Genomic DNA, 20,041 nt, shown 5'->3' with positions numbered 1-20,041 from the left:
TCACCACCTCTGGGCTTCAGGTCCGTTCCTTTATTCTTTATACAGAAATTTTTTTGTTTCGTTTTTGATGAAAGTTTAAAAAAAAAAAACCAAAACACTTAAAGCTCACATGCGTGATTGCTGATCATATTCCAGTATCAGTGTTTTTACAGTATTTATAAGTGTTCGTGTTCAAACACACACCTGGACGGATCAGAACCTTCCGGCACCAGGAACCCGGATGCTGCAGTACCAAACTTGGTGTAGTCCAGAGAGACAGGTTCAGAGCGGGGCAGAGCCACAGACGCACTCAGGAACTGATACAGACCCTACAGTACAAGGCCCAGGACAGTCACAGGGTTATCTCTCTACTGCCCATGAAAATGAACCAGTATTTTTTTTTTTTAATCATCATAATTTTACATAGAAATCACTGAAAAATGATTCACTTACTCTCTAATTCTTATAAGAATATTTAAAAAATTATAATTTACATCAGGGGTCACCAAACTACGGCCCGCGGGCCGGATCCGGCCCGCCACCCCCCTTTGACCGGCCCTATGAGGCAATCCCCAAAAGTGGTCATGGCCTATTTTTTTTTTATTGCTTTTTGGCAAATAATAACATGTCTGCATCTTGTATTTTGTTGATTTTATCAATTAAAATTGATATTTAGTTATAAAATGAACTATTCATATTTTCTGAATTTTTGTCATATGCTCGCGATCAAGCAGTGACAGGCGGCGCACGCGCAGAGAACTGTCAGTGTTCAGGACAGCAAAATGGCTAGCGGTCAGCGAAAAGCTGACAGAGAGTGCAGAGTTTTTAAAGAACAGTGGACCACCGATTATTTTTTCGTTCAGTGTAAGGACCGTGCAGTTTGTCTTGTATGTAAAGAAAGTGTGTCGGTTTTCAAAGAATATAATCTGCGTCGTCACTACGAAACCTGCCACAAAGAGTATGCTAGTTTGTGAGGGCAAACAAGAGAAGACAGGATTCGGAGGATGAAATGCGGACTGGCTGCACAACAGAATGTATTCCTTCCCCAAACCCAGATCAACCAGGCTGCTGTCCGAGCTCGCTATAAGGTAGCTCACCTACTAGCTACCCATGGAAAGCCGTTTGCTGATGGGGACTTTGTTAAAGTACGCATGCTTGCTGTAGCCGAGGAGGTGTGTCCCGACAAGAAGGATGCGCTCAACGCGGTGAGTCTCTCCGCACCTACTATGACCAGGCGAACCGAAGATTTGGGGGACGACGTGTATGACCAGCTGAATGAGAAAGTGTCAGAATTCGAGTTTTTTGCTTTGGCCATGAGAGCAATGACGTGCAGGATGCAGCACAACTGCTGTGATCTATTGATCTATTGCTCATATTATTATAATTTCACTGTTTTTTAAATGTATTTATTTTATAGGCCTATTTATTTGACCTTTATTAAGTGCTGCACACAATTATTATTAATATTATTAATAATATCAACAGGCCTACCTACAATTTATAATTTTCCACTCACCTTTGCCAGTGTCAATCACCTCAACTAGGCAGATGTTTCTTACCTTGACAGCTTTGATATTTTTATTAGAAAATAAATAAATGGAATATCTGTGGTATTTCAAATTAAAACAAAGTGTGAAGACTCGATTACTACTTTTGCAAACCACTAGTAAAGATAAACAAATATGTTCCAGGAATCAAGTGTGGATATAGTAGTGGGGATATAGTAGTGTGGATATAGTAGTGGGGATATAGTAGTGTGGGGATATAGTAGTGGGGATATAGTAGTGGGGATATAGTAGTGTGGGGATATAGTAGTGTGGATATAGTAGTGGGGATATAGTAGTGGGGATATAGTAGTGGGGATATAGTAGTGTGGGATATAGTAGTGTGGATATAGTAGTGTGGATATAGTAGTGTGGATATAGTAGTGTGGATATAGTAGTGGGGATATAGTAGTGTGGATATAGTAGTGTGGATATAGTAGTGGGGATATAGTAGTGGGGATATAGTAGTGGGGATATAGTAGTGGGGATATAGTAGTGGGGATATAGTAGTGTGGATATAGTAGTGTGGATATAGTAGTGTGGATATAGTAGTGTGGATATAGTAGTGTGGATATAGTAGTGTGGATATAGTAGTGTGGATATAGTAGTGTGGATATAGTAGTGTGGATATAGTAGTGGGGATATAGTAGTGGGGATATAGTAGTGGGGACGGCTGTGCCAGGCTAGTAATCTCTACTACACAATGAGGCCTGCTGGTGGTCATATTTGTCTGGGTCATACAATTCTATGTTATATAGCTGACCCGACCCCGGCCCCCCATCACAGTCAGGAACGACAATGTGGCCCCCATTGAAAAAAAAGTTTGGTGACCTCTGATTTACATACACACATGGCAAAATTAATGCCACCTTAAATAATAATCAAAATAAATGCAAACTGTTAGTGAAATCTTTTGTTGTTGAGTCTCCAGAAACTGTTAAAGAAACTGTATAATTATCATCAATCACCTGCACAAACAGTTTAAAAAAAACCAAACACATGAACACAGTTCGAGTCAAAATAAAAAGCTTTTAAAAGCCTGAAACAGTTGAACATTTATTAATTGGATCCCATGCCGCACTGCGGATGGACTGTGTGGAACTTTTATTCTTTCAAAAATAATAATGACCTCAGACAGACCTCCAAATCAACACTGAAACACTTAAAGAAGTGTTTACTATTTACAGTGTTCACTATTTTATTCCTCCATGTCTTAAACAAAAAAAACCCCAAAAAACTTCTTTACCTCTCGACCTCCATCAGTGCAGGTTCCACTTTCTCTCCGTCCAGACTGCGGGAGCGAAGGATCTGTCACAGAGTGAGTGTTTACACACACCAACCCTACACACAGACTACACACACACACACACACACACACACACACACACACACACACAGAGCCAGTAAGACTTATGGTTAAAATAATGATGGAAATAAAAACACAGCAGAATGTAAACAGCTCTGTTATTAATGAATTTTTATGTGACAATGAGGGTGCAGTCAAAAGGGGCGGAGCCACAATGACTAGTACATTAGTCTTGAATATCACTAAAAGTCTATCAACCTGCACAAACAACACTACAAACAACCTCATCATACATGTGACAGCCATCCCACATAAACCTATAAAGCAAATATAACAGAGTTTTACATGGATCTCAGGAGGGAGAGAAAATCAACAAGGACTGAAACACACACACCAGTCACTTTATTAGGAACACCTGTACATCCATGCGGTTCTGTAATCAGCCGATCCCTCGACAGCAGCACGATGCATCAAATCATACAGATACAAATCAGGAGCTTCAGTTAATGTTCAGACATCAGAATGAGAAAAATTGATCTCACAGTGTGACTTTCTCTCACTGTGGTATGGGTGTTGGTTTGAGCCAGATGGACTGGTTTGAGTATTTCAGAAGCTGCTGATCTCCTGGGGTTTTCACACACAACAGTCTCTAGAGTTTACACAGAATGGTGCAGAAAACAAAAAACACTGAGTGAGCGAGCGACAGTTCTGTGGGTGGAAACAAGCGCCTTGTTGATAAGAGAGGGTCAGAGGGAAATGGACAGATTGGCTCGAGATTTTTTGCCAGGAAGGATATAGTAACTCATATAATCACTCTTTACAACCGTGGTGAGCAGAAAAGCATCTCAGCGCACAAAGCATTGAACCTTGAGGTGGATGAGCTACAACCTGAAGACCACATCAGGTTCTTCTCCTATCGTGAGCACACACGCACACTGGACAGACAAAAATTGGAAAAAGACCAGGAGATTTTTTTTCTAATCTTCAGCAGTTGTGAAGAGTGATTGAGTTATTGATCTCATCAACAAGGCGTTTGTTTCCACCCACAGAACTGTCGCTCACTCAGTGTTTTTTGTTTTCTGCACCATTCTGTGTAAACTCTAGAGACTGTTGTGTGTGAAAACCCCAGGAGATCAGCAGCTTCTGAAATACTCAAACCAGTCCATCTGGATCAAACCAACACCCAGACCACAGTGAGAGAAAGTCACACTGTGAGATCACAGTGTTTCCCGTTCTGATGTTTGAACATTGTGAACATTAACTGAAGCTCTTGATTTGTATCTGTGGGATTTGATGCACTGTGCTGCTGTCGAGGGATCGGCTGATCAGGGAGCAGTGGCGGGTCCTGAAAATTTTCTCAGGAGGGGCAAATTATCCAATAATGTCATAAGGTGACTCATTCAACAGGTACATTATAGGTAGCCAGACATTATTGACTCATTTTGTTTTCTCTCTGCATATCACAGTTCCATGCCACTTCTGTCCACTAGATGGCAGCACATTACAGAAATCTTTTCCCTGTAGCTACCCAAGCTATAGACCTCTTGCAGTCACGTGACCGGAATGTAAACAGCCGCCATCTTGTCGGTCAACAACACAGCTGAATAGTGCTGCACTCGTGTACAAAATGGATCAATTTCAACCGACGGACTACACGGCTCATTTTTCTAATGAACAGATAACTAGATATATGTCTAAAATAAACGACCTACAGATTAGTGACCCTTATCGATTACCGGACGGAGTTTTCACGACCGTGTCAGTGGATGTTGAACTGCCAGTGGAATACCCAGACGTGTATAATTACCTCATTAACTTTCCCTCGCTGTTCAGTGGTGAAGCACTGCATGCTTATAAATCTCTGGACAGTTATCTTTACAGAAATTCAGGATTTGTCAGCGACTCAGATGTGGCATCTTGTAAACAAGAAAATAATCCTCATTGGACGGGTAAGTCACTTAAGTATTGAGTATAGCACTGACCAGCCGATTATAGAATAGAATAAGGTAATTCCAGCTGTAATTCCAAATCGTCCGTCTTGTTTACCATGGATCTGGCGTTGGAGAGGTAGAGGCTTAGCAGTGGAGGTTTGAGTGGCTGTTTTCTGAGCTTAATCAACAGGCCGGCTCTGCAGCCTCGCTTTTGCTTCCGCTCCCGGCACCGCCTCCTTCGCTTTGCTTCCAATAACAATCCACGGAGACCCCGCTGGTCTCGCTATCTCGTCCGGAATGTTGTGCATGCGATGGAAATCACTACAAACCATCATTTTCTGCTGGAAACCAATGTCCAGTAAGTCCATACGGTTGTAGTGGATATTGAAGTCCGGTACAGACGAACAACACGCAAAAATACACACAAAAAACATAAAAAACGTGCACAGGTAGGGAGAGCTTGTAGCCGCAGCCGTTGTAGTAGAATTGTATATAGTAGGGTTTTCCAGAAGGAAAGGTAGAAGCAGAAGTAGAAGGCGGAAATATGGCGTTTGACCGACAAGATGGCGTCTGTCACAATCTGGATCGGCTGTGACGTCACATGCAAGTGCTCCATAGTAGGGTTTTCCAGAAGAAAAGGTAGAAGCAGAAGCAGAACCAGAAGTAGAAGTGGAACCAGAAGTAGAAGGCGGAAATTGGCGTTTGACCGACAAGATGGCGTCTGTTTACAATCTGGATCGGCTGTGACGTCACATGCAAGTGCTCCATAGGCTGTGGTGTAAAGTTGCAAACAACATTCACAATCGAAGAATAGTTTGGATCCACAATGACCAATTCCAATTACGCCCTATTCACTATTCACATAATTTCAATATTGTATGATGCGAATGATATCTTTATAAAAGATATGTCCAACAACTAAATAAGAAAGAAAACCATATTTAAAAAAAAAAACAAAACATTTATTTGCCAATCTTGAAAGTACTGTTCTACAGAATGTTACGTAAATAGATTTTGTACTTCAAACTCCATGACCAGCAAGAATTACAGATTGTGCAACTTAAGGACAAACAGGAAAGTGCACTTACTGTAACAAAACAGTGTAAATAGTTGGCTAACATAACAACAGCAGTTGAATAAATAGATGAGTGGATCTTTAGATCTTGCAATTACTGGTATTTACCAAGGATATTACCAAAGTGCTAACTCTCAGAGCAAAGTGTGGCAAATATAAAAATGCACATTAAAAACATCAAAAGTGAACGGATTCTGTGACTGTGTGTGTGTGTGTCACGAAGTCAACCAAACCCAGAAAAACACCACGGTGACTGGAGCCCTCAGTTTCGTCTTTGCCTCGTAGAGCTAACTCGAACACTCCACAAAATTTCACACATTGGATGAGCCGGTTTAATATGTGCCTGTTCTTGCTCACCTCATCGTTGTGGCGGCGAACTGCTAGCCTGTAGCCCTCATCCAGCTGTGTAGCGATGTTCACTCTCCCAAAAGCCGAAAATTTCACGCAGCTGCCCATGTCAATCTTTGATGACTCATGGTTTTTTTATTTTCTCCGACAAATGATGCATGTCTGAAACTCCAGTGACCGTCCAAGCAGTGTTGTCCGTGGAGCCCCTCCAGGGTGGAAAAGTAAGCGGGGGAGCAGAAAACCGCTGAGGCGTCCTCGCAGCCAGCTCGCCAGGATTTGCGCTGGGACCATGTTGAAGGAAAACCTCGAGTATATGATTCCCCCCCTTGTCGAAATTTGTTTTATGTTTAGATTTGGTCGAGGGGGGTCCAGCTTGTTTTGTTGCCAATGTAGCTCGATTTGATTGCTGACTAAATGGAACTTCTTTTAAGGACCGCACTGAATTGCTTTCCGCATCCATCTCACCTCAGAAACTGAGCGGATCGAACGCAACTTTGCCGCGCTTCGCAGTGACGTAAGCACGTTAGGGCACGCCCCCCCAGAACCCATAGAGATTGCATTGAAGTGTCAGTCAGGAGAAAAAAAAATATTAACATGGGACTCTATCAGTGAACTCTTGGGCGATTTTCAACATGACTGAAATCGCCCCAAAAGGGGCGGTACTCTAGAAGCAAGACCACCCTGATTGGACAGTGATACCCAGCGACAGATTAAAACGGCCTAGAGCAGCGCTGGTGAAAGTTTGTTTAAAAAAAGGAAAAAAATTTTTTTTTTTTTTCGTTTTGGCAGTGCGTCGCCCAATCGCCCTTATGCACCACCCGCCCTTGTCAGGGAGCAGCGTGGATGTACAGGTGTTCCTAATAAATTGGACAGTGAGTACACACAGAGTACCTCTTTGCAGTCTCCAAAGCCAGTGTCAGATCTTCGGTCCAGATGGAAGCGGCTTGACCATGAGGTCTCCAGTTTCCTTTAAACAGAGTTTCTGTTTTATTCCACTGAGACATGATAAAAACAGAATCCAGCTGAAAACGATTCGCTGTTTGGTATTTCAAAGGCGTAAACACCATGGGTATAAGAAAGGTGCTGTATAATTTAAACATTATTATTGGTCACTGTGTCACACACTGCTACAGTACAGGGAGAGGTAATGAACAAGAGGTGGTCCTACCCAAAGCCACGCCCTCTGCATTGCTCCTGAAGGACAGCAGGGGTAGCACGGGGCCAGGTGGAGGAGACACCACCGAGGAGCAGGAGGGAGCCACGTTACACACCACTGTGGGGGGATACACACACCCGGAGGAGGGCGGGGGACACGACTGGATCAACTACAACACACACATCTTTGCATTAGAAGTGCCATAATAACCAGTTAGCAAGTGATGAGCAGTAACCATTTTCACAGAGGAATAAAAGCGAAGTGCTGAAGGTTGAAAGACACTTCCTGTAATCGCCAGCACAGCCTCACCTTCTACTGCAGTCAACACATTACCAATCAAAAGTGTGTTACAGGTTTGTGTTAGCAAAAATGTGACATTTAAACATCACTCAGACAGACCACAGTGAACTCAGCAGGATCATTGCTCTGTGTGTGTGGGATGAGGAACAGGACAAGCCTTCACAGTGTCCCAGTAACTCACCATCGCCCCCTGCTGTTTCGCATCCCGCACTGCAGCATCCACTTGCCCCCTCACACACACATCACCCAGACCAACACACTTCATTCCAGTCATCCTGAACTTCAGCTTCTCCACCACCGTATCGTACACCGCCTCCTGCACACACACCACCCACCTCCACTGAGAGGCAGCCAGGCAGACAGACAGACAGAGAGAGACAGAACCAGTTATGGTGTAGTGTTTAATCCAGAGACTGAGACTAAGTTCAGTGAAAAAGTTAGGGTCAGTGTTCAGCTCTGTTTCTACGGTTACAATGATGCCACTTGAGGATTGTGGGAAGTGCAGTTCTTCACAAGGACTACAACAATTAATTATTAAAAACAGACAGACAGACAGACAGACAGACAAAGAGACAGTTTGTAAAGCAGAATAATTTCTTGGTGCAGTTACTTTACCTCAGTTGAGTTTTTGAAAGCAGCGTCCATCAGTGCGTCCACAGCGCTGTCCACGTCTGCAGTCTCAAAGATGATGAATGGACACACAGAGCAGACAGACAGGGAGAGAGAGACAGGAACGCCCCACCCAGCCATCTCTTTCACCAACAGCTCTCCATCCTGAAACACAGGTTTTATCCATTCAGTATGCTGAGTATACCAAGTACACTTCTTACAGTCAGTATATGAATGACACAGACCTGAGCAGGAGTCAGTACTGGAGCCAACCATGAAGAGGAACAACATGTACAACTGGAGTGTGTGTGTGTGTGTGTGTGTGTGTGTGTGTGAAATTTCATTATGTCTCTTTCTCAGCAATCCCTGCTCCTGTCTTTCAGCGTGTGTGTGTTTGGTAACAGTGTGTGACGTCACTGACGTGTTGTAAACTGTAAGAGCACGAAACTACTCAGGATGTGCAGCAGTGAACTGAGGGTCCAGAGAAACATCCACTTGTGTCCCAGTGTTTAGTGTCCAGTCCGTGGACACAAAGCAGAACAACTTCACACGCTCACAAATCACAATACCTCACAAACTCAAGCTCTTTAACACTGTCCTTCTTACGCCGTCCCTCTGACACCGTCCCACTGTCCCTCTCGTGTCATCCCTCTGTCCCCCTCATGCCGTCCCTCTGTCCCTCTGACACTGTCCCTCTAACGCCGTCCCACTGTCCCTCTCACGCCGTCCCTCTCACTCAGATGGTGGACATTAACTCACAGCTGTGTCCTTCAATGTTAAAATGCAGAGCTTCTATGCAAAATTTATGAAGGTTGTCAGGTCTGATGACATGCTCTCGCTACCCCCCCACACCTGTTTGTTCCCACTGTAGGTGACGTAGCTGATCTGGCTGTTCTGAGCCACTCTGACTCTCACTGAACCGCTGCCTGTCACCACATTCAGCACACCAGCAGGAAGTCCCGCCTCCATTAACAGCTGGGCCAATAGGAGGGTGGGAGGAGCCATTTTTACTCCAGGAACCACAATGACAGCATTACCTATGAAACAATTCCAGGTCAGAGTGAATTTCTGTTGCTGTAAAGTGCGAATGAACAGCAGTATGTGTTTTGAAGGGATGTGCAGGCTGAACTCACCTACAGCAAGAGCTGGAAGGATCTTCAGCCACATGGAGTAGAAAAAAACATCATCTGACACCACCACTGCAACCACACCTAAAAAACACACACACACTTTTCCTTTTCAGTCATATTTCTGCAAATATACAAAATACATGTCCTTGCACACACCCATACACACACCTCGTGGGTTCCACTCGGGCAGGAGTGTATGTCGGAGCTGAGCCCAGTCAGCATAATACTGTGCCAGTCGGACGAGCGCTGGGGCGGAGCCAGGAGTCTGACACAGATCACACACTTCACACACACACTGGCTATACTTCTGCAGTGCACTCGCTAACCTGCAACAACATCCACTGTGTGAGCAGTTCAGTGTGCGTGTGTATTAAACCGCCCTGTACAGTTGTGTGTTTAACGTGTGAGTTATGAATAAAGTGTCTGAACTTTGTGTCTGTACCTGAGCAGAAACTTGGCTCTGTGATTGTCACTCAGCTCCTTCCACACTTTAAACCCTGCAGTGGATGAAGAGGCGCAACTCAAAATGTCCTCATCTTCAGCACATACAATGCTGCACAACTTCTGACCTGACAGCAAAAGGGTGAAATAAAACACAGTGAGGAGACAGAGCTCGGCGAGAGAGAGCTGAGAGAGGAGAGAGAGAGAGAGATAGAAAGAAAGAGAGAGACACACAGAGGGCTCAGAGAAAGAGATGGAGAAATAGAGAGAGCTGCAGAGAGAGAGAGAGAGAAAACACACTCACCTTTTGAATCAGAAACTGTGAGCGTCTGTCTCTTATCCGGGCGCATAAACTTTCCATCAATAAACGGTCCGAGTGAATGAGTGTGCTGCTCCAACCACGACTACACACACACACACACACACACACTAATAACTTTTTCATTCCACTACATGAGCCATTTTTCTGATCAGTGGTGCTGCTGAACCTGTGCACGTCATTAAAGTGCAGATCTTTAACGTCATGATTAAATTCATCACCCTCACGAGGTCTTCCTGAGTGAAATCTGCAGTCAAACTGTTCGTCCATCAAAACAGACTGGGTTAATAATGAAGCGCACTAATCTGAGAGTGTGATTACACAGGTTCTTAACCCTTGTCCTGTGGGTTTTATTCACTCGCTCTCTCTCAGCTCTGTGAAGGAATGAGGAGTTTAATTCTGTCTGTTTGAGGAGATAAACACTGAAATGTTCGGAGCTGTGCTCCTCCAGGACCAGTACTGAAGAACATGGTTTTACTGGAATTTCTCAAAACACAAAATGAGAAAATCACAAAACTCCACAGCAGAAAGTGACGAATAAAGATCCTGTAGAAATAACAGATTTATTATTTTAAATGATTGAGTGTGGAACACAGCAATGGAAGGTGACGCTGAGTTTCAGAAAGACAAAAAAATACATTTTATTTATTCATTTTTCTCTCATTTTCCTTTTTCTGTTTTGTTGTTTTACTTCAGGGACTGGGTCCAGCCCGTGGACCTGAGGTCCCTTGAGGGGCTGTAGTTAAATGGAAAGCACTCTCCTCAGGATATGAGCTGATCCTAGTAAGACAATCTTCTGGATTTCTTGAATGTCATTTCTTCCGGGAATTTTGGTGATGTATATATCTATACCCTTTTTCACAAGCCCTAGGGCCCCTATTACAACTGGCAAGGTCTCAGGGCCTCTGCATGCTCTTGCGACAAGGCTTTCGCAGATAGCTTTTCGCAGACAGTTGTAATTTATCGTTGAGCGGGGAGTAATAGGCGTGCGCGATGTTATTCACCGCCACAACGCAAGGGGGCGCGAAGTCACGAAATCGCTAGGAGTAGTTGGTGGGTGTGGTTAGTGGAGTGTTTATCCTCCGGTTACTTATAATGACTAGAACTGGAGTCGTATAGATGTACGTACTTCCTCACTTCCTCGATCAACCGCTCTTCGTGCTGCTCCATCTTCGCTCGTGTTTTTTAAAAATGGCGGTAGTGAAAACAAACCAAACTGGGAAAGTAGGGAAGCGAAAGTGCGTGTACAGCAGATGTAGAGTGGACCAATCAGAGCCCTCTTGTCTGCGACGCTGTCTGCGAGGCTTCTGCGGTGGTCACAATTTTTGGGAGGTGCGTGCAGAGCGTCTGCAAAGGTGGGGGGGCTACGCAGACGCCATCTGCGACGCCATCTGTGAGGACTGCGTTGTCAGCATAAATTGGCCTTCAGTTTCCATCCCCCACATCAGATTTATCTCTATCTCCAAGTCTTTATATTTTGACAGCTTTTCAGTGACTTTTGTGGAGGTGTTTCGATCTGATGGTAGTGCCATATCAATTATTAAACATTTCTTCTCCTGCTTGTCTTCGACGATAGCATCAGGTCTATTTGCTTTGATTTATTATTATTATTAATAACAATAATAATTTACAGCCCTCTGAAACTCTGCTGTATTTGTTTTTCTGCTCTAAAGGAATGAACTTTACACATTTAACCTGATTTAAACAGAAACACACGGAGTCCTAAAACCGAAGCTCAACTCCATGGTGTCCAAAACCATAGATATACATAGAAGACTAGATGCCTCACCGCATATTCCAGCACGTCCGCACATGGCGGCCATCTTACCACAGACAAGCTTTTCCACAGAATTTGCGGTAAACTGAGGTAAGACCATTGAGGTGCTTAAATGTTTATACTCTTATCTCGCTGAAATTTTGACGTATATACAAATGGTTTGATTTCTTAAAACATTATTAATGTGGTTGTAATTCTGGGTGCTTGAACATGCTAAAATCGTACCTTTTCTCTTCAAAAACGATTTACTGCAGCTTTTAGTCAAAGTTGTGTTTCATGCTAGGCTAGCTCGTAGCACCAAGTAATTTTACATGGAAGGTCTTGAGATAATATTTTCAATAACTGAAGTTGCACTTGCACATGGTTTTCATTTTTGGGTTGGTTAATTTAAAACACTGGTTGTGTCCCTATTTTTTAAGCTTAAACTCCACCACATTGCCAAGATGACAACCCTTTCCTTCCAGAACAACAGCATGAGACAGAAGCACAACAACGCAGGACTGTTTAAAGGGCATTAGCCAAATATACAGTATAAAAATTTTCAAGGGGTATGAAGACTTACGCAAGCACAGCCCAGCACTCACATTATGATTTACAGGAAATCAAAGTACTGACTTTGATGACAAGATGATGTGTGTGTGTGTGTGTGTGTGTGTGTGTGTGTGTGTGTGTCTGTCTGTGTGTTTTAATTGTAGATGTTTATATCAGTATGTTTAGTTTTATTTTAACTGCACATTGGAGCCTAGTCAAATGAAATTTCAATCTTCTGTGCTAACATATATTGACTTTGACATGATAATCAGCTTTGAATGTTCTTTTTGTAAATGTAAAGATATATTTTTATCCTTGGAAGTATAACCACATGTGATTAATTAAATGCTTTTTTTTGTCACAAACTACCGTGAGTCGCTGTTTTATACTATTACTGACTCGGGCAGTGCATTTGTTATTATGCTATGATGTGAGTTTGCATTTGTTATTATGCTATGATGTGAGTGCATTAGGTTTTTGAGGTGGATGAAGTATTTCTGAAGTTTCAGAAGTGAGTAAGCTGTTGAAATTTGAGGAAGTTACGGTCATCTGAAAAGTACATATCGCTACCAGCACAGTGGAATGGGTGAGCCAGCTGTCTGAGGGAAGATGGCCGCCATGTGCGGACGTTCGACTTCACTGACGGGCAACGGGGACGAGGCATCGAGTCTTCTATGTAATGCCGCTTTTCCACTACAAACGCGGCTGAGCCGTGCGGTGCTGAGTCGAGCTGAGCGGGGCTGTTGGAGTTGCATTTCGACTACAACCGCGCTGAACCGTGCTGGCTGGAAGTGGGTGGACACATTGGGTGGAGTTAGCGAAAGTGGGTGGACGTCACGTGATGTCGTTAAGCAGCGCAAACAGTGACATCAGTGACAGTGGCGGAACAAGTCAGAGCCGGGCCGGGGGCGGGGCAAATGACCGGGCCCTTTATTAAAGCTTATCATAACATCATTTTAGGCTACAAATTGTCCGCAACTGCGGTGTTTACCAATTTCAACACTACCGGGTGCAACTATGTTATTTAGTACATCAAGTCCTTCAAACGAACATGTAACTCAGAAACAAAAAACATTAGGATACTGTACATGGCTCATAATAAAACATCAATAGCCTATACTGCGCACATTATTTGAAGGGCATACGAATGAGCGCTCAGAGGTTGCAACGGTGACAGGAAGAGTCAGAAATAAAAGGAGGGCGGTGCAAACCTCACTGAATGCACTGTGTTTACCAATTTCAACACTACGGGGTGCAACTACGTTATTTTGTACATTAAGTCCTTCAAACGAACATGTAACTCAGAAACAAAAAAACATTAGGCGACATACTGTACATGGCTCATAATAAAACATCAATAGCCTACTGCGCGCATTATTTGAAGGGCATACGACGAGCCTTGCGCTCCGCGAACTCGTCCACGATGCTCTGTATGTCACTGATTCAGTGATCTTTTAAGCGGTAGTCTCACGACCCGAATAGTAAACAATAAACATGGAGGACATGGAGTCGTTAATGTTGCTGGTCTTGGTGCTGTGGCTTGTTGTCACCGACAACGCGAACAGATACTGGCAAGAGCGTATAGATGAGGCGAGGCGCATAAGGCTTCAGAAATTCTCGTAATTCATAATTATTCTCCTTCCGGGTTTGCGGTGTTTACAGATCCCAGCGCGCTCGCGGGGCGTGTGTGGGCATGTGAGGACACGCCTCCTCACCAATCAGTGCACAGGGGAGTGTCTGCTCACGCCCCCAACCTCACTCGGCACGGCTTGGCTCGCTTCAGCCCCACTCCAAAACGGTGCGAGTTTTAGGGGCTAAGCAGGGCTGAAGCGAGCTGAGTCGTGCTGGTTTTTGGTAGTCGAAACGCGAGCCGTGTCGGGCTGAAGTGAGCTGAAGCGAGCTGAAAAAGGGTAGTGGAAAAGGGCCATAAATCTATGTCCGAAACAGCCAGGTTTCACACTTCAGACTGAATTATTTATTTGTGGACGTGAATGACACCGGTTCACGACTCAGAGTCGCTCTGTCACACGATTCCTCACTAACTTCATTCACTGATCATCCGACACTCAGATGGGAACAATGAAGACTGATTTAACACAACTCACTAATAAACACGAGCACGGTGTGTGTGTGTGTGTGTGTGTTTACCCCTGCAGCACTAATTGTGTGTGTGTGTGTGTGTGTGTGTGTTTACCCCTGCAGCACTAATTGTGTGTGTGTGTGTGTGTGTTTACCCCTGCAGCACTAATTGTGTGTGTGTGTGTGTTTACCCCTGCAGCACTAATTGTGTGTGTGTGTGTGTGTTTACCCCTGCAGCACTAATTGTGTGTGTGTGTGTTTACCCTTGCAGCACTAATTGTGTGTGTGTGTGTGTGTGTGTGTTTACCCCTGCAGCACTAATTGTGTGTGTGTGTGTGTTTACCCCTGCAGCACTAATTGTGTGTGTGTGTGTGTGTGTGTTTACCCCTGCAGCACTAATTGTGTGTGTGTGTGTGTGTGTGTTTACCCCTGCAGCACTAATTGTGTGTGTGTGTGTGTGTGTGTTTACCCCTGCAGCACTAATTGTGTGTGTGTGTGTGTGTGTGTTTACCCCTGCAGCACTAATTGTGTGTGTGTGTGTGTGTGTGTGTTTACCCTTGCAGCACTAATTGTGTGTGTGTGTGTGTGTGTGTGTGTTTACCCCTGCAGCACTAATTGTGTGTGTGTGTGTTTACCCCTGCAGCACTAATTGTGTGTGTGTGTGTGTGTGTGTGTGTTTACCCTTGCAGCACTAATTGTGTGTGTGTGTGTGTGTGTGTGTGTTTACCCCTGCAGCACTAATTGTGTGTGTGTGTGTTTACCCTTGCAGCACTAATTGTGTGTGTGTGTGTGTGTGTGTTTACCCCTGCAGCACTAATTGTGTGTGTGTGTGTGTGTGTGTTTACCCCTGCAGCACTAATTGTGTGTGTGTGTGTTTACCCTTGCAGCACTAATTGTGTGTGTGTGTGTGTGTGTGTGTTTACCCCTGCAGCACTAATTGTGTGTGTGTGTGTGTGTGTTTACCCTTGCAGCACTAGCAGCTGGACTCTGAGCTGAAGGTCCGAACTCCATGGACTGAAAGATGTTGTACACAGTGTGTGAGCTGCTTCTGTCTGCCATAACAACACCTAATCCCTCTGTCAGTTCACTGTCTGCTCTGTAGAACCAGAACCAGACAGAAATAGTGAACAGAACTCGGAACCTCTGAACCCAGCTCACAGTTAATGTAGCTCTCTGGCTAACTTAGCAAAGCTAACACAGCTAATGAAGTAGCAAGATCTCGTGCACAGTTTAAACCGGAAATAAAAACGGAACCGTCTTAAGATCCGAAATTAGCTTTGATAACCAGAATTAATGACACACGCAAACTGAATTAATTATAAACTTTTGCGAAAATAACACGTGCGTCCTGCTGCGCTGTCACTCTCAAGCTCCTCCCACCATGATAACGTGCTTCACGTTCCACCAATAGAATGCCGACGCGGAGATTGCGTCAGAGCCGGAAGTGGGTTCCCCTTCCGCTTATTATCACTGCTATATTTTTCTTTATAACTTTCTCATTAACTTTTTTTCTGTTTTTTTTTGTGTGTGTGTGTGTGTGTGTGTGTGTGTGTGTGTGTGTGTTTTATATAGATTGGTGTTTGTCCAGTTTTGTTTGCCAGTGTTAAAGGAATGATAAAGAACTCTTATTTTGCTGAAATGTTAGTCCCTTCTCCTGCAGTTCTTTAGAAGAAGAACAACAACAACTTTATCACATGTACACTTGTAAAATTCCTCTCTGCTTTTAACCCATCTGAAGCAGTGAACACACACATGCACACACACATACCCAGAGCAGTGGGCAGCAGTGGGGTACAGCACCCGGGGAGCAGTTGGGGGTTAGGGGTCTCGCTCAAGGGCACTTCAGCCCAACCTCAGTCCAAGGCCGCCCCATGTTAGCCTAACCTGCATGTCTTTGGACTGTGGGGGAAACCGGAGTGCCAGGAGGAAACCCACACAGACACGGGGAGAACATGCAAACTCCACACAGAAAGGCCCTCACCGGCCACTGGGCTCGATCTCAGAACCTTCTTGCTGTGAGGCGACAGCGCTAACCACTACACCACCGTGCAACATTTTGTAAATGTATTTCAGTATTGTGAGAATCTCAGAGTTTTTCCCATCATGTGTGTTCTTCTCCAAACTGAAATGGAGTTTTGTGAATGGTGTTCACTGTCTCAGGGACTGAGACCCTCCGGTCCAACCGCAGTCTCAGGCGTCACAATCTCAACACTGACTCACTGTGTTTTTATAAAAGGCCATGATTAAAAAGCTTTCCAGTAATGCACAGATCAGTAAACTTGACCAATATTTCATGAAGATCTGGGCATTTGAAGCAGTCAGATTTTACTTTTTTTTAATGAAAAATCAAAAATGGAGAAATCTGCTTGTAAAATTTACAACATAAACTCCTTCGCAACACATGTTTAAATAAAAAAGGTATTAAAATGAAATTTGAGGCACATATTTATTATATAATAATACATGTATTAATGTAATAATGTAATAATAATGACAGAGTGACAGAACATAGAAATTATATAAAATATAATAAATATATATTTTCAGATAGAAAGAGAGAGAGAGACACAGACAGAGAGAGACAGAGAGATGAGGTGAACACTAATCAGGATTAGGGAATGAGGGCCGTGTGCATAAATCTCCTGTTCAGTGAGGCACAGACTGAAAATCAGTTCCAGAGAGGACGAGTGACAGAACATCATCATCTTCATCACTGGGTGAGTTCTCTGTGATATTTTTAATAATGTATAAATCTGCCTTTAATGTTAATGTAAGTTAATAAATGTGTTTGCTGTGTGAGACTTTATTACTGAGATTATTTTTCTCCTTAACACTCATGTGAAATCATTACTGAGACGTTAATATTCTTTATGGTCTGGTTTTATTGATTAATTGATAATAATGCAGAGATTATTTTCTCAGTATGATCAGTGGAGTATGAGTTTATTAGTGAGAAACCTGCAGCAGTGAGACTCCACCCTGATTATTATTTACACCTTGGGATTAGTCCTGTCACTCATCCCCACCTCTGATTCTGATTCGGTGATTGATTAATGATCAGAAACAGTCATGTGATCACTCAGACTGGGGATTATGGGAACTGTAGGAAGGATTTTAGAGCTAGGCTATGACAAGAAAAATAATAAAAATTAAAGCAATAAATGAATAAATATTTGAAATAAGTCCAGTTAACAAAAGAATATTAATAAACTGAACAGAATAAAAATGCTAAATATTGTGAAAGTGTTTTGTGGAATTCTGTAAAGTCAGGTGGCAGATACAGAAGCAGCTGGAGGTCCACAGAAGATTTGTAATGAAAGCTTTCAGACATGAAGCAGAACACAGACAGAGAGCAGGGTAAAGCCAGGCCACGTACAGGTAACATAAAGTGGACAAAAAGCAACAACCAGGAAACCAGAAACAAGATCCAAACCAGAGACCTGACGAACTGTAAGACTTGTTAATGACTGGTATAAAACTTTACGCTGCGTGATGGGGGGGATGAGAGTCTTTACTTCAGGTCCTCACTTCAGCTCTTCAGGATCTGGATGTGTGTGAACCAAGCTGGAGTCCATGGCGGCCATTTTTATGGGCTGTGTGACATTATAGCAGTTAGAGTTCAGCAATGACAAGACACGGAGATACCATCTCTTAGTCTTTTCGTATGAATGTATTTCTGTGTTTCTCCTTTTATAAATTCAATTTTTTTTCAAATTTGCTCATTAATAGATGATAGATAGATAGATAGATAGATAGATAGATAGATAGATAGATAGATAGATAGATAGATAGATAGATAGATAGATAGATAGATAGATAGATAGATCACTTTATTCGTCCCAGAGGGAAAGTCACACATTTCAGCAGTACAGAGATTTAGAACATAAAATGAGTTCAACATTATAACTGAAATAAATAAATAAATCCGATTGCAGTGTGAGTGTGTGACGTGGTAGTGCAGGGGAGTGTAAACACTGTACATATTAAAGTATTTATTGAGTCTTTAGTTTTTAGTATTTTCTGTATTTGTCTTTAATATAGTTTGTTGCTGTCCTGCTGCATGCTGAAGGTTTCTAAAACATCAGACAGGATTTTAAAAACAGAGCTGGATTTAAATCACAGGACGACAGATTGGAGACTGAGCTTACATCCTTCAGTTAATCCTCAGGTTTGGTGTTTCATCTGTTTCAGAAATGAGGATGAATTCAGCTGCTGTGAGGGTCACAAGCTCTCACTCAGCCTCTGTGGAGAAAACAGTGTGTGTGTGTGTGTGTGTGTGTGTGTGTGTGTGTGAGAGAGAGAGAGATCAGTGTGTATGCACTCAATCTATCATAATAAAATAATAAAATTATATTCCTGTTAGGGGTTGGAGGGCGGAGCAGAAGAGGACGAGAGAAGGGGATTAGTGTGTTACAGATTTAAACACAGAGTAAACACACACACACACACACACACACACACACACACACACACACACACACACACACACACACAGAGGGAGAGAGAGAGAAGTGAAGGAAATGAAAAACAGGAATGAAGGTGTAAAGATCAGAATCTGAGTAAAGAATCTACAGTGTTTTCATCTTCCTGAGTAAGAAGTCTGAATGAAATGAAACAACATCTCAGCAATGATAATCAGAAACTGACAGAAAACCAGTTAAGTTCAAGAAGAATGTAGTTCAGGAACACTGCACTCGTCTGAGATCGGATTTGATTGGACATTTTTCTGACTGCATGCGATGATGATCTGAATTCTGATTGCAGAATCGATAGATATTTATTTAGGAGCAAAGAAAAGTCCCTGCGTCATTGTGAGGAGGATCAGATCAGATCAGGGGTGAGTTTCCCAAAAGCATCGTAGCACAAAGATCATCCTTAAATGGTAGAGCAAGCATCACAATGAACACTCTCTCTCTCTTAGTTAAGATGCTCTTAGCGTTAAGAGGCTTATGGGAAACCCACCCCAGATCAGTGTCAGTTACTGACCTGAATTCTGACTGTATTAAAAGTGTATTCATGAGGTCAGAGAGCCCTCTAGTGGTGAGTAATGTAATATGATGTAACGTCTTTATTCACTAGATAAAATATAAATGACAGAAATGCCTTAATGTAAAACCTAATATAAAAACCTACATCAACTTATACTTAAAAATTAATCCATTAACAAAACTATTCCTAAAACGCTCTGTGCTTATTCTAAACATAACGCTGGATCTTGGGTGCGCAGAAGATTCCTTGACCTTAGGCAACAAGCTGAATAGTGGATGATCTGTGACATTAAACTTATTAAACAATCGGTGGTCACATTTTTCAAGAAGACTAAAAATATTAAAATGAGTTGAAGTATAATGTCGTTTAAAACATCTAGTTAAAAATTGTTGTATAATAGTAAGGTCAGACTGACTAGCAGCAATGACCGGTAAACCGTAAAGTAATTTAGAAAGAAGGAGAGGAGAGGGTTAGGGTTAGGGCATGTTGTTTAAACAGGTTTGTTTTTCCTCCTTCCCCGATCAGCC

General features: G+C 42.9%; 1 protein-coding gene across 2 annotated transcripts in view; it reads right to left on the bottom strand.

Moving 5' to 3' along the window:
• aldh16a1 (aldehyde dehydrogenase 16 family, member A1) overlaps positions 1–15,910 on the bottom strand; it is a 28,193-nt gene extending 12,283 nt beyond the window's left edge. The window contains exons 1-12 of one of the 2 annotated variants that reach the window (XM_060902375.1): positions 15,489–15,910; positions 10,124–10,223; positions 9,821–9,947; positions 9,547–9,704; positions 9,382–9,459; positions 9,101–9,285; positions 8,255–8,413; positions 7,821–7,979; positions 7,352–7,508; positions 7,075–7,150; positions 2,770–2,875; positions 184–308 (exon numbers count right to left, since the gene is read on the bottom strand). In XM_060902375.1, the coding sequence (XP_060758358.1) occupies positions 184–308; positions 2,770–2,875; positions 7,075–7,150; positions 7,352–7,508; positions 7,821–7,979; positions 8,255–8,413; positions 9,101–9,285; positions 9,382–9,459; positions 9,547–9,704; positions 9,821–9,947; positions 10,124–10,223; positions 15,489–15,584 (1,526 nt within the window). In that variant the 5' untranslated portion in view covers positions 15,585–15,910. The remainder of the gene's footprint in view (positions 1–183; positions 309–2,769; positions 2,876–7,074; positions 7,151–7,351; positions 7,509–7,820; positions 7,980–8,254; positions 8,414–9,100; positions 9,286–9,381; positions 9,460–9,546; positions 9,705–9,820; positions 9,948–10,123; positions 10,224–15,488) is intronic. The other variant, XM_060902377.1, reaches the window with a different exon arrangement.
• Positions 15,911–20,041: the final 4,131 nt, after the last annotated feature.

Source organism: Neoarius graeffei, chromosome 20 (genome assembly GCF_027579695.1).
Source record: "Neoarius graeffei isolate fNeoGra1 chromosome 20, fNeoGra1.pri, whole genome shotgun sequence".
Classification (NCBI taxonomy): Eukaryota; Metazoa; Chordata; class Actinopteri; order Siluriformes; family Ariidae; genus Neoarius; species Neoarius graeffei.
Note: the sequence above shows the minus strand (reverse complement) of the source record. Positions and strands in the feature narration are given on the sequence as shown.